Source organism: Xiphophorus hellerii, chromosome 12, assembly GCF_003331165.1.
Source record: "Xiphophorus hellerii strain 12219 chromosome 12, Xiphophorus_hellerii-4.1, whole genome shotgun sequence".
NCBI classification, from domain to species: Eukaryota; Metazoa; Chordata; class Actinopteri; order Cyprinodontiformes; family Poeciliidae; genus Xiphophorus; species Xiphophorus hellerii.
The window spans coordinates 29,575,182-29,589,664 of record NC_045683.1 but is presented as its reverse complement, the minus strand read 5'-3'; the positions used below and the strand labels follow the sequence as shown (position 1 = coordinate 29,589,664).

Here is a 14,483-nt window from a genome sequence, read left to right as displayed (position 1 = left end):
GGGTGTGCGTATTTTTCAGTATAGGCAGAAATTAGGGAAATCGACACATAAAACATAATATACACATTATATGCTACTAACTAATTGTTTTGATGGTGGGTTCAATCATTCATTCAAAATTATTAATGGATTACAAGGGATTAAACACATACACGCTTAATGCAATGTAAACAAATGCTTTTTGAAATGTTTCTCTGGATTGTTGGCAGATATCCTGTATTTCCAAATTTAAGTAATGAATCACAAATTAAAATTTGTTTATTTACCAGTAAACATGTTTACAAAGCAGACAAGTTGGTGTTTTTGCCAGTTTAGACGCTAGATCTTCCTAATTTGAAATATGTTTTCTTGGTACCAAAGGCACGTTGCCAAGGACATGCAGATCACCCCCGATGAAGCAGCACACGCTCTCGTTCAGGAGAGCTCATAGTGTGGCTGCTCTCTCCTTCACAAAGTGAATCAAGAGTGGAGGTGTAGATCAAGCAGATAGTTGGTGCATTCATTTTCAGATAACACCGATTTGCATGATTGAAGTGACTTTGGGGACTGTTTGAGGGCTGGTATCCCATCCGCCATCTAACACACCAACACACACCCATACACACAGTCACTGAAGTGCACAAGATACTTTAAATTCTGGCTTGAAAATGTGCAGATAAAAAAAAGACACCAGAATAGAATTGAATAAAATAAAATAAAAGAGGAAGAGAAGATTTAGTAGAAATTTTAGTTAGTTTTTCTGAATAACTTCCTTGTCTAAATCTTTTAATATAATTTGATACTTCCGTGACTCATTTCTTACTTAAAAAGGACAAACCAGAGTGACTCTTCAGGTTTCAGAACCTTTGTTCTTTTCCCAATGATGGTTGTGGAAGTGAAGTCCCAGCCCTAAATCGAGCAAAAAAACCTCCGCAGCTGAAAAGTCCATGTTAAAATGATCACAGCTATTTATCTGCCAAACAGAATAAATGGACTCCTAAGCACAGTCACTAGCTATAATTCTATGGTTTGTCATTCTAAAAGGTTTGCCAGCTGCTTACCGATTCAAATCAGTTCAGTCTGAAGACTGAACTGATTTCAGTTCAGTCTTAAAATCCAAAAAATAACTTTTTGAATGAACATAAAAAAATTATGGAAAGGATTTCCACCTGATTACTTTGCTTTATTTCAGCACCATGTGATTCTGTTACTGCTATTTAAAGCAAATGTGTTAGGTCAACTTAATTTATTAAGGTTATTCCAATGTAAAGCAATTGTGTTGGCTCAACTTATGTTATCATGGTTATTCTATGGGTGATTCTAAATCCAACCTGTTGGTTCAACTTAACATATTATGGTTATTCTAATTTAAATAAAATGAGTTGACTCAACTTAATTTATGGTTATTCAAATTTAAAGCAAATGTGTTGGCTCAATTTAATTTATTAAGGTTGATTCAACTCATTTACTACAGTTGGACCCAATGTAATTTAAAAGAGCCAGCCCAACTAATTTGCAATGTTTTGGACCAAATAATTTACTTTACTTAAGATTAATGCAAATTTAGAAAATTGCATTAGTTGAAACCAACTTTTTTTTTTTCAATTTTTTCCTCCGAAGAGTTTTTGCGGTGCCAGTGGCTCGTATTTTTTTTGCGACAATAGGCAGACAGGAAAGAGGGTGGAGGACATGCGGCAAAGGTCACCTGGACCGGGAGTTGAACCAGCGACGTCCGCGTCGAGGACTAAGGCCTCCAAACGTATGGCGTGCTAACCCCCTGCACCACCGCAGCATGCCCGAGAAACCAACTTCTGTTACAGTGGTACCTTCACACTACTTCATTAAGTTGATCCAACTCATGAAAATTAGCTCAACAAACAAGCTTCATGCTGAATAAAAGCTATTTAATCGTGTGGAAATCCTTTCCATGATTTAATTACGTTAATTCAAAGACATTTTTTAAGTTACATTACATTAAGTGTTTTAAGCCAGGACTGGGTGAAAGGGTAGAAAGAACACTCAACAATTAGAAAAGGTACAACAGAACTGTATTTTCAAAACCCCACCTTACTGTATTTTCATGCTGTAGTTTTTACAGCCATTTGTTACAGTGCAGTTCTTAAATGCCAATAGTGCCCTGCAGAGAAAAACAAATATCTATAGTTTAATGTGTAACTAAAACCGCTTTGAAGTTTTCCCAGGCGCAAAACAGTTATGTCACGAGAGATTATGATCTTCCATAATCTCTCGTGATCCCCTGATCTCGCTAGACCCTCCTCGGAGCGAGATCAGTCTGACTATAATGAATCACGTTATCTCAACATGATTAAAATTCATAAACGTTAAGTTGTTGAATTTCTTGTTTATCCAACATGATTTTATCACGTTTTCATTTGAAACATGAAATTATTGTGTTAAAAGTACATGATATTCTTTTGTTAATGTAATAAGCCCCGAAGTTCATTTTTTTTGGCGGGAGTTCAATCTGACTAAATTGTATCACGTTATCTCAACTTGAATACATTTTATTCAAGTTGAGACAAAAAACGACAGTTTCGCGTGGTCTCCCGTGATTTCCCATGCTCTCGCGCGAACTTGCGTGCTATCCCGTGATCTCGCTCGTCGTCTTCAGCACAATATCAGACTGACTATAATGAATCACGTTATCTCAACATGATTAAATTTCATAAACGTTAAGTTGTTGAATTTCTTGTTTATCCAACATGATTTTATCACGCTTTCGCTTGAAACATGAAATTATTTAGTTAAAAGTACATGATATTCTTTTGTTAATGTAATAACCCCCTAAGTTCATTTTTTTCAGTGTTGAGACACGTTACAAAAACAGTTGTTTCAATCACACCTACATTCCAATTGATTCTAGTTAAACGTTGCACCGAGCAGGACAGTGGAGAGGAAAAACTCCCCGTTAACGAGGAATGCGCCGATTCACTTTTTTCACTTCCGATAGTAATCTGAGGTTCAATATCGGCTGATTTGATATGATACAGAAAAACAGTTGAACTGACATAAAATGTCTCCTTTTTAGAACGCAGACATAAATGTACCAAATTACAAATTTATTTGATAACTCTGCACCAGTACAGCACGCTGAAATACACCAACAACTTCACAAGCTTGGACAATCATGTCAAAACAACACGACTTTGATTTGTTCAGTCAGTGTGAATAGGAGCAGAACAGCCAATGTAAAATAAATAAACTGAAACGGACTAAAACAGTTGGTTGATTACTTTGGTCAAACATGTACAAATTAACATTATTTCACAGGAAAAAAGATTTGGGAATTTGAAATATGATGTAAAATACATAATAAAGTTGCTCGGAGCACAAGGCATAGAAATAAACTGAACAGATCTGCCCGTATGGATCTGACACATTGTGATGATACATGATCTAGAATGTGTTTCAATATCAGAACCAGTGCAATCATTAATATCGGACCGGTGACTCAGAAGAACAGAGAAGAAAACGAGGAACAGGAGAAGTGATATGGGAGTACTTTCTATGTTAAGGAAAAAATCTTTTTATTTTAATGATGACATTGTTGGCTGAGTTACAGAGAGAAATGTGTGTGAAGGAGTTTTCTGTCACGTGGTAACGTAAAAGTGTAAAAGACATTTGAACAGATATTGTGTGTTACAATCCACGAAGCAGACGGTACAGTAACAGTAAAGTCGCTTCTATCCAGTAGCAAATCTGCGTGGAGCCACTGGTCCTCAGCAGCCGGCACACATAATGCTCCATCAATGCATGAGCTTTTAAGATTCCTAAGTGAGATTTAAAAAATATAAAACCTTATCAAAGCTTTTCAGATCTGTTTAATGCTTTAAATAAAGAAGAGCTGCACTTTCAAAATGTGTTCAGACAAAGGTGGCTGAAACACTCAGCTTCTCTTCTCCTACATTTAGTGTTTTTTCCCTTTAGTCTGTGATTTCCTTTATGTAAATATTACTGCAGTAGAATAAATAATTTTAAAAAAAGACAACTATGGCAGTTTAAATAATTAGTATGGAAGAATATATCTAAAAAAGTTGTTGAAAATTGCAATAAATAAAAAAATCGAAACGTTATGCATATGGATGATCTGGGCCATTAATGTCAGAGGGGTTTGAAAGAATAGTTGTAAAATGATTTGACTCACCCAAAGTGCTGAATTTTAGGGATTTCATAGGCTTCTTAAATAATTAGTCTGGATAAGTGAGTTAACAGATTCTGACATGATTCGGATTTTCCTTGAAAAATAAAAAACAGGTCTAGTAACATATCATACTGCTAGTTAACTAGACATATTTCAAAGGTTGTGTTCACAAATCAGATAAGTACATGCAGCTGTCAACAAATATGCATCACTTATACATGATTAAACTTAAAAAATTAGGTAGCTTTATGTTATTAAAGCTAAGGTTTAACCAGTAATACTTTTATAACAAATTTATGTCAGATCATGATTTCTTGGTTAATGTCAAGATGTCATAACGAAGACATTTTGAATAAAGTCAACTTTGTATTAAAAGTGTCATGATTTACCGAATGACACTTTATGACAACAGTCATAAATATTCATGAAGACTTACTCATGTTCATGACAGGTGTTATGTCATGTTTATGACGGTGTTATGTCATGTTTATGACGGTGTTATGTCATGTTTATGACGGTGTTATGTCATGTTTATGACGGTGTTATGTCATGTTCATGACGGTGTTATGTCATGTTTATGACGGTGTTATGTCATGTTCATGACAGGTGTTATGTCATGTTCATGACGGTGTTATGTCATGTTCATGACAGGTGTTATGTCATGTTCATGACAGGTGTTATGTCATGTTTATGATGGTGTTATGTCATGTTCATGACAGGTGTTATGTCATGTTCATGACGGTGTTATGTCATGTTTATGATGGTGTTATGTCATGTTCATGACAGGTGTTATGTCATGTTCATGACGGTGTTATGTCATGTTTATGATGGTGTCACAACCCGTCAAAGAGTCCCGAAACAGGAAGTTGTTTAGAAGTACAAACCTGGAGCAGCTTTGTCTCCAACTCTCCCCCCTCACACTTGACCGAGAAAAGCTGGAGCAGGCTGGAATCACCTCTCCAGGGAAGGTGATTGGCTGAATGCATCATGTGATTGTGATCGCATGACTATCATAATAATGATAATGGTAATGTATCTAGACCAGTAAAGCATACTTATGGGCAGATTTTACCATAGGTTTCATAAATATTTAGCCTGATAAGAAAGCATTTAGCTTCAAACTAAATATCTAGTCAGCATTAAATAATTAGCCTGAAGCTAAATGTGTAGTTTGAAGCTAAATATTTAAGTTGGAACTAAATGGTTAGTTATCAAACTAAATAGTTAGTTTGTAGCTAAATACTTAGTTTAGACTTAAATGTTTAGCTTGATAGCTAATAACTTAGTTCCAATCTAAATATTTAGTTTAGAACTAAGTAAATATTTATCAAGCTAAATAGTTAGTTTGAAGCTAAATATTTAGTTCACTGCTTCTTAAGATTCGCTTTGATACAGACGGCTACAGGAGATCACTCTGCTCACAACCATCAGGATCTTTTTAGCTTTAAATAATATCAGTTAAAACAACACTGACCTTATTCATCACAAATATTTTGAGATGAATAAAGTATTTTTGAATTTGAAAAAAAAAAAAGTGTATTGGAAACAGCATTAATAATTTCTCGTGCTCATTTTAGAAAAAGAAAACTAGTAATATCTATAGCAAAAACAATAAATTGTTGTTTTTAATCATATTATTTTGAATGTTAAATCCTGCTGTTAAAAGCTGTGTGCGTTTTTTGTTTGTTTGTTTATCTCTTTTTATATGCCAGTGTGTTATTGGCTACCTGTGTGGCGTTCTTCTACCTCTGAGACATCTTGGTGAATGTATTTCCCTATGAAAAGTGTCCCGGGACACTTAAAAACATACTCTTTCAAACGCTCAACTGGCTTAAAATCAAATCGAATCACAGAATCTATTTAAATGGAATGGTGACACAAGTTTCATCATTCACAATGAGCCACCTGGAGGTGAAGTATGACTCTGTGAAAGCAGAGAGACCTGCAGGCAGAACCAGGCTCCCCAGGGGGCCCAAGCAGGCACTCAGCAGCCAATGATAAACGACGCTTTTGGGGAGTAGATGCTGTACTTTTTCCACTTTGTGTGTCATACAAGCAGAATTAATGTCATTTTAATTTTAAGGTCACAGACACGTTGACGCATTTTGCACCGTAACTTTGATTGAACAGGTTCTTTAATTTTGGACGCTACAAATGTTTTCCTTCCTTGGTCATGCTTAAAAAGCAGCAGCCAGCGGCTGGGAAATGTGAATTTAAATGTGTTATCAGAGTCGGTACATAGACGGCAGCCTAACATTTACCCCATGGCGACAGACACATATGCACACTCTATGCTGAATGTCACGTGATAGTGAGAAAAAAAATCAGCGGTATTTTGACATTTTTTAGCATTTGACTTTAAGCGTGGATAAGTATTACGTACATTTTCGCCCAAAACGATATTACATTTAAAGTAATCTCACAAATGGTCTTTTTTTTCTTTCTTTTTAAAAAATTTTTTTTATAAAATTTGTCTGGGAGTATATAGAGCTGTACCAAACCAAAACACAATAATAAAAAACTTTTAAAACTGACTTCCATTTCATGTAAAAATTGTGTCTTGGGGAAAACTTGTATTGTACAGCTTTCCAAACAATCTGTTACAGCATAGTGTTTTTACCTGAGGTTACCATGGTGATACAAGTCTGGTACTAGCCCGTCAGTACAAATGACACCCAAAATAATACCTGACATAAAAGGAAACCTTGCATCTCTCTCGTTTTCTGAGACTATGGCAGGTTCATATCATCCCCCGGCTAGTTTCCGGTCAGAACAAGTTTTGGGTCCATTTCTTCCCATGTGTATCTTCATTATCTGTCTTTGCATTTTTTCTCATGAAGCACATTTTTGAACGTGACCTGATTTTGTCATTCCCACTGCTGTAATGTTCAGGGGGTTACGGGGTCACTGGGTTACCATGGCGCTAGAAGTAGGCTCCGATACTTCTAGAGTTCTGTCACCTGACGCTCTCACAGGAGATCAGCAGTGAAGTGAGTCATTGTGTTTAGCCGTTGCTTGTGTAAACCGGACATCAGCTCCTCCATCATTGGCGCTCAGTGTGCGCGGCGTGTGTCCCGATGCCTGGGCACACGGCGGCTGACGAAGACAAACGGGCTTGTTACAACAAAGTCACAGCTGTGCCGTAAAGTCTCACCTGACACCGTTTCCTGAACACTTGACCCACATCTCCCGCTAAAGATAACCAGGGAACACAACCCTGCAGCAGAAACACGGCTGTATCTGCTGTAAATATACAGAACTGGCTACTTAAAGACTGTGGCACAGAAGGAGTCTATAAGCCTCCGGGTGTTTGTCGCTTCTGGCTTTAAGGCTGACAGCTAATTTGTTTCTATATGACCTTTTATAGACCTTCTTTTATTACTGAAAGGAAAGATTAAAAGATATTCCACCTTTTTCAAACCCGTGAGGTACAGCAGTGGGGAGGACTTGTCCGGGCCGTTGCAGTATTTCACACTCACATGATTTTGGGTTGAGGAGGACGCGACAAAATTGTAGGAATTGTAGGAAAATTAAGAATGTCTGTGTTATGTTTTCACTCACCTTTATTTTCCTCCCGCAAATAAAGGGTTTGCATATTTACCAAAATGTATGTTAAAGATGTTAAGAATTTTACATGCTAGCTTTGACATGTTGTGATGACTTCCAGGAAGGCAGAATGTCAAAAAGAGCAGGACTTTTTAAAGAGAGAGAGGCCTAATTTCAAGGGATTACATTACAAAGTAAAATTTATTTTAAGTCATATTTGATGTCTACAACATTTTTATAACAATTAATGGTACGATAAGTAAGATATTGTGCCATAAAATGATTCTCTGTGACTGGAAAATATAATACCGCCCCTTTAAGTTATTTTGGGATTAAAGCACTGGAACTGTGAGTCAGGCTAAAATTTAGCAGCTTATAACCGTGCTTGCAATTACATAGGTGTTATAAATAACAAAATAACCTGAGTAAAAAAATCAAAAAATATTGTCACATAGTCTTTGCCTAAAAGGGAAACAGGCACACATGTAAAAAATAATATAGAGAGTAGCTTTCTGGTTTACTGTGTCTTAATGTGAAAACATGTCAGAGGCGGTTCAGGGTTGAGCAGTTGTCCGCGCTAGCATGAATTCACAAACACCAACTTCTATTAATACCTCTCCTCTGAGTCCCAGCCGGCTTACCGGCTCTCACCGCCTGCACACAGACCCCCCAGGACGGCTGCAGACGTCGACAGCGGTGGCAGCAGCAAGACAACTCCTGCGATGAGGCAACAGGTGGGACCTGACCCAAGGTCAGCTCATATCCGACGTGCCATTTACAGCTCCGGCAGCTGAGTTTGAGCGTCTGTGTTATGTTTTCACCCGCCTCTGAAGCGGCCGCAATTACGCTTTCATTAAAATGAGAAATAAGAGCAGCCGCCGTCACCTCGCCGAATGGTGAGACGGCTTTTCTAACAAGTCGTGTTTCCACGGAGGAACCCGACAGACGCGCAAGATGGTGAAGACGTCAGAGCGTAGCGGCGTTTTTCTAATGATACTCTTCCTGCTTTTGGCGGAGGTGCACCTGTGTGTCTGCTTTTCAAGTGCGCGCCATGCTGGGATTTCAAAAAGACAAACAGAAGACACTAGTGTTCACCGTTACAGTAAAGAGCAAGCTCAATATTTCAACAGAGACAAACTGGGTTTTTTTTTCCCCCTACAGAAGCTAATCTAGAGTCTGTCTGCCACGGCACAGCTCCAGTGAAATTCTTTATCATCGACTCTGGGGAGACAAAATCATCCTGCACTTTATCCTATTCAAGAAATGCATGAATAAACTGTCCGAATGATCTCTGTCATTGTTAAATGGCTGGTATGGCGCTTCGGGTTTATTTTAGCATCCAAGAGAAACATTACCCTTGGAGGAGAGACGACTCGTCGCCTCCAACTCTGCAGTGTGACCAAGGTCGCATAGAGCTTGTGAAACATTCTTTGCGTTTGTTGGACCGTCTTTCTCAACCCTACCTCCGAATATTTCAAATTAAATCTGGCAGATAAATGAAAACCTGAGAGAGAAACCGTTTCCTTTAAGTGTTGCGGAAAAGAACTGGCACAGGTTTCTCTGACCTTTGCTTTTTTTCCCCCTCAGTCCAAAGTGTTTCAGTTTATTTTCAAACAAATATTTTATTATATTTGTTTAGGGACAAAAGATGTTAAAACCACAACCTGGCCCTACGTGGAACAAGTCACTGCTTCTGTGGTAAATCGTGACTTACTGTGACTCGCCATATTTTTATTTATTTATTTTGGAAAGCTGGGTTTAATTTTAGAACGCACGTCCAGACCACATTATTGCTGGACATGTGCAATAAATCAATGAAATATAACATGTTTGATAACATAAAGTAGGCTAAAATATCTCACAAATCACCCCTTATGCCCCAACAGCAGCTGAGAAATATCAATAAATTATGTTCAAAATACTTTAAAAAAAAAAAACTATATCTGTTAGACTCTCTCTAAATGTGCTTTGATGCATCTCATGTATTATTTTGTCACGAATATCTCCTCTTGTTGTCATACGTACATTATTGAAACGGCACCGAGAAAGCTTCCATGGTCCTGTTGCTTATGTTTAATAAGATCTCCACAGCAGGATTTATCCAATTAAAGGCAGCACAGAGTAAGAAAAATAAACATTTCCAACTAAATCAACAAGCGTTTTGCTACGAACCGACAGAGGAAATGAGCTGCGGTGCAGAAGAGTCGGCCGTTTGACCCTGCATGACTTTCATCAGAAAAAACACAAAGCATGCCTGAGGAGCACGCTGAACTCTGGTTGGAGTTTACACATTAGCATTCTGAGCCGCTAGCCCCTTGGCAGTTCTGTCGAAATCCCTCGTAATTTAGGCGAATATAAAAATCAGGCCTGCGTACGGCTCCTTAAAGGGATGATTGAATGGGCTCTTTCTCATTCATACAATTAAAGCAGAATTGCAAAGGCGGACGGCTGGCTTTTTGAGAACTGGGAATCAATGGCACCGATAAACATGTAGCCGTTCCTTCACAAACAAACTGCATCAATCTGAAGCGCTGTGATAAACAGCTGAAGTGAGCCGTACAAATTTCTGTTTACACTAAGCTCCTCAGACGATCAGGTTTAAATGGGAAGCTGTCAGAATTATTCATATTTCAGGTTGCTAACTTAGAAAGGGGTTAAAATAAGAAACAAAAGCAGAGCAAGGTGGAACTCATCGTTTTAAGTGCTGACATGAAAAGCTGTTATTTTTTACCCCGCTGACTACCCAAGGATCAATAAAGAATAGCTTAAATGAGTCTTAGATTTTTCTCTCATTCAAAGGATGTGCTTAATTTTTCCTATTACTAGTCATTTAATCTGTAAATGTCTTTGTTCCTGTCTTCTGAGTTCCTGAGTGTGAAAGAACTTCTTTCAGGAAACATTCAGCACCTTAAAAGCTGCAGAAGGAGAATTACAATTAAAATAAATGGTGTAGCCTCAGTCAGTTTCTACTTGTTTGTCGGGTTCAAACTGATTTGCTTTTTCCTTTCTCACTGCGGGGAAAAACGTAAAACAGCTGCGAGATGCCTCCGCTTATCAAGCACAAAGCGCAACACACTTCCATCCCCTCGTGCTCTCCGTCGGTTCCCCCCCGAATACAAACAAGCTGGCTGTCAGCTGAAAAGTTATTAATGCTCTCGTGAGTATCAGAAAAACTCCCACGCGGAGGAACTCACATCTTTTTGAAGTCGATCACGGTATTCTCAGGCCACTCGATGTAGCACACCATGCGGTCGGGCAGCTGGTACGTGTTGGAGTAGTAGTACTGGGGAAAGGCCAGGAACAGAGCCAGGACCCAGATCACACCAACCACCACCTTGGTCTCCTTGGACGACATGCGCTGCTGAAGAGGGTGGATGATGGCCATGTACCTGCGGAAGCAAAGACAAATTACAATGGCTGTTGGCATTGTAACATTTGCCCATTTACAGGTGTGACTTGTAAATGGGCAATCTTTTGCTTGGAGGAGCGGGTTTATTTGATGTTTTGCCCATCTGGAGTCACACCAACATAATGTGAGTTCCAGTCGCCACCATGGCTGCAGCTGAATAAAATTCAGCCCCCTTAGCCATGTAGGTCATTTCTACAAACATCTGTGAAACAATGGGTCATTCTTAGGAACTCGGTGGATTTACTTCTGGTCCTGTGATGGAAGGAGACCTGTGCAATAAGTCTAGTTGAGAAATGTTCTCGCTGCTAAGAGAAACTTATTTCGGACACTCTGAATTTCGTGGGAACAGTTCCCGTTCTGACGCAGCTGTACGTCACAAAGCCAGATCCGTAAGACCACGCAAAGTGTGTTTGATGGGGAAGTCCTTGATTAGTTATCTGATGAATAACCAAATATTCCCATAAACATGTGGGAAGCCATCACCAGGAGAGCTGAAGCTACTACAACTGAGAGTGGATCCACAAATCAGACTCCACTGATTAAGAATGGGACGCCACTCAGTTCATTTGTGTGTGTGTGAAGGCAGCAAATACTTTCAGCAATGTAGTGTAATAAAGAGCAAGTTGCCTTCTGGCTAAACAACATAAAACTGTGTTTGTAAAGTGCAAACTGAAAAGACAACATCATAAAGAAATCTGCTGATGTCCAAATATGGTTAAAAGGTGTTTCTTTTTTATTCCCACAATATTCTCTAACAAACCTCTGAGACATCAAACATGTATTTATACACTGATCAAAAAGTATAAGTTGCGGCATGCAACAGAAATACACGTCACATTTGTCAGATTGTGTCTTACAAGTCTTTTTTTTTCTCCTCTAGAATTATGCCCCAGTTTGTGTTGCTCCACATACAATTCTAATGAAATACATTAGTTTGTTGTTTCGCCGTATTAAAACATGAAGCACTTTTAGGTGGACACAGAAGCTTCCATACCCACTAAACTTTTCACATTTTAGGACATATTTTATCAGATTTTTCATGGGAGTGTCAGAATCCTTGGGTTACTAAAAATCATAAATCTGATCATTTCTGTGATGCAGACTTAACATGGTGGAGAAAGACTTGCAGGATGGTAGCATTTTCACCGGCTCTTACACAGACTGCTGTTTCAGTTCAAAATAACAACTGTTTTACAAATGTGAAATTTCATTTTCACTCTGAAGAAAATAACTTTTTTTCTCTCTCTGTAAAGGATCAAACACCATCCTCCCTGGGGAGAAACCAGCACCAGAGTTTTCAAAAAAAAAAAAAGGAAAATGTATCTGGTATATAACAGACTGTAAGAATTCTCATCAAATCAGTCCCAAATGGGCCAGAGCAATCATTTCACATTTTCATAACTATGCTTCTAATCAGACAGACAATGGGGAGCATGAATAACTGATGACTGACCTGTTGCATCATGATCAGTGAGCCTCACTGAAAAAAATTTTAATAGAAACCTGTGGCTTTCAGGTAGCTGATTGCTTCTGCACTTTCTTCAAGAGACAAGAAGGAAATTATGAATGCATCGTTTATTTAAGGGAGAGAAATTTGTTCATCAGAACAGTTCAAAAACGCTGCATGATGTTTTTTAAATTCTTTTTTTTTTTTTAAACCAGTAATGTGCTGTATTTTGATTAACAAGCATTAAAACCAGGCACCGTAATTGCACAAATCCAAAGGCTAAGTGCAGCATATTATCTTCTTGGAACGGAGCGTCGTTTATCAGAGATGTTATATTTTTGGATGCATTTTAACCCAAGTTTGTCAGTCAAACATAGCTTTCAGCCAAGCAGGTCTAATTAAAGTCCGGAGCCCACCAAAAGCACGAATGAATCAACTGTGCGGACATTCTAACTACGTCCGTCACACGTGGAGCTGCTCGGAATCAAAAGCTTCCCGCAGTCGTCTGAAATTTGGAGAGCGCACCGTTGTGCTTTACTCTGCTTTGACTTCAAACAGAGCGGGCAGCCATGTTGCTTTGCCGTTGCACAGGTGAGTCATGTAAGCAAACTGGTGTCGTTTGAATCAAACGCACGCCTGCAGTGGACAGCTCAGATCATTAACACTCCTGCTGCTACGCAATCACTTTGTTTTTGGATTTACCAAATCACAGACGCTGCAGCAACAGACGTAAACATTCAGTTCCACAACGCGCCGCGTTTTACTGAAAGGGGCAGGATTGTGTGTTTTCTAGGAATGTTGGGCCATTTTATGGCACAGTCAAATATCTATGTTACCTTCAGTTGTTATAAAAAAAATGCTCTATATACATAAAAGATGAATTAAAGGAAATTTGACTTTGTAATATTTAACAATTTTAACATAGGCTTATTCCTCTAAAGTCTGAACCAGCTAGTTTAATTCATTGTCAAGCAGAGCCTGAATCCAAAAAAGGAATAATTTGCCTCAATCAATAAACATACAAAGCTCTCATCTGAACGTACCACAGTAGCTAAAATATTACAACACAAATTCCTGTCATGTTCAATTAAAGATAAAGCCCATAGAATCATTATCAAACAATAAAAAATAGCAACATAATTGCTCTGCCGCTCTGTAAACTGGAGCAAAATTAGAGGAGGCTATTCAAATGTTAAGTTGGCCGTAAAAAATGCTGCCAACGCTCTGACAGGGATGAAATTTACACTGCGCTAACCTCTGGCATAATTCCATGCCACTGTTTATATTCTGATTTTGTCACATAATGAGAGGACACTGACAGCAAACAGATAAAGTTTAATGGGAGGCAGCACAGCCTGATGCTTTGCTGAGCACAGCAGGAGTTTGATGAGTTACTGATAACATGACTGTTTCTGCCACTCTGAACATAATAGGTTGTGCATTAAAGTGACTTAGTAAAATGATCAGCTTTTTTTTATAGGTTTTACTATGTAGAAACGTTGCATCGTGACTTCATATGTGCAAATCCTGCCCCCACAGGTACCTGATGGAGGGCATCGCCGACGATGACTAGCATTGGTTTTAGCTGTCAAGATGTCAACATAACTCGCTAAATCTTAAATGTACGCCTGCTATGTAAGAGACAAAGGGTCACGGTGCTTTTCAACTACATAACAAGGTCGGGAAAAAGTTTTAATTAAAGAAAAAAAAGCAGCGAGGGAGAGGGATGTAGGTCAATTATGCTAGCTTGACTTTGGAAAATGTAACATGTGAATGTGCTGCAGAATTTGGTGTGTTTCGGTTCAGATAGAAAATCTGAAAAAAGGCGAACTAAGCACCAGATTTCTGACAGATCATCAGTAGAGCAGGGGTTTAAATTAGCTAATCATCCACCACTGTGTTAGCTTAGCTAATAGTAGCGGTAGCTAATCTACCACAGC

The 14,483-nt window shown here is 38.5% G+C and overlaps 1 protein-coding gene across 1 annotated transcript in view; it reads right to left on the bottom strand.

The window, feature by feature from the left end:
- Positions 1-14,483, bottom strand: part of tacr1a (tachykinin receptor 1a) — a 67,701-nt gene that overhangs the window by 27,151 nt on the left and 26,067 nt on the right. The window contains exon 2 of the mRNA XM_032579267.1: positions 10,882-11,076. Within this exon, the coding sequence (XP_032435158.1) occupies positions 10,882-11,076 (195 nt within the window). The remainder of the gene's footprint in view (positions 1-10,881; positions 11,077-14,483) is intronic.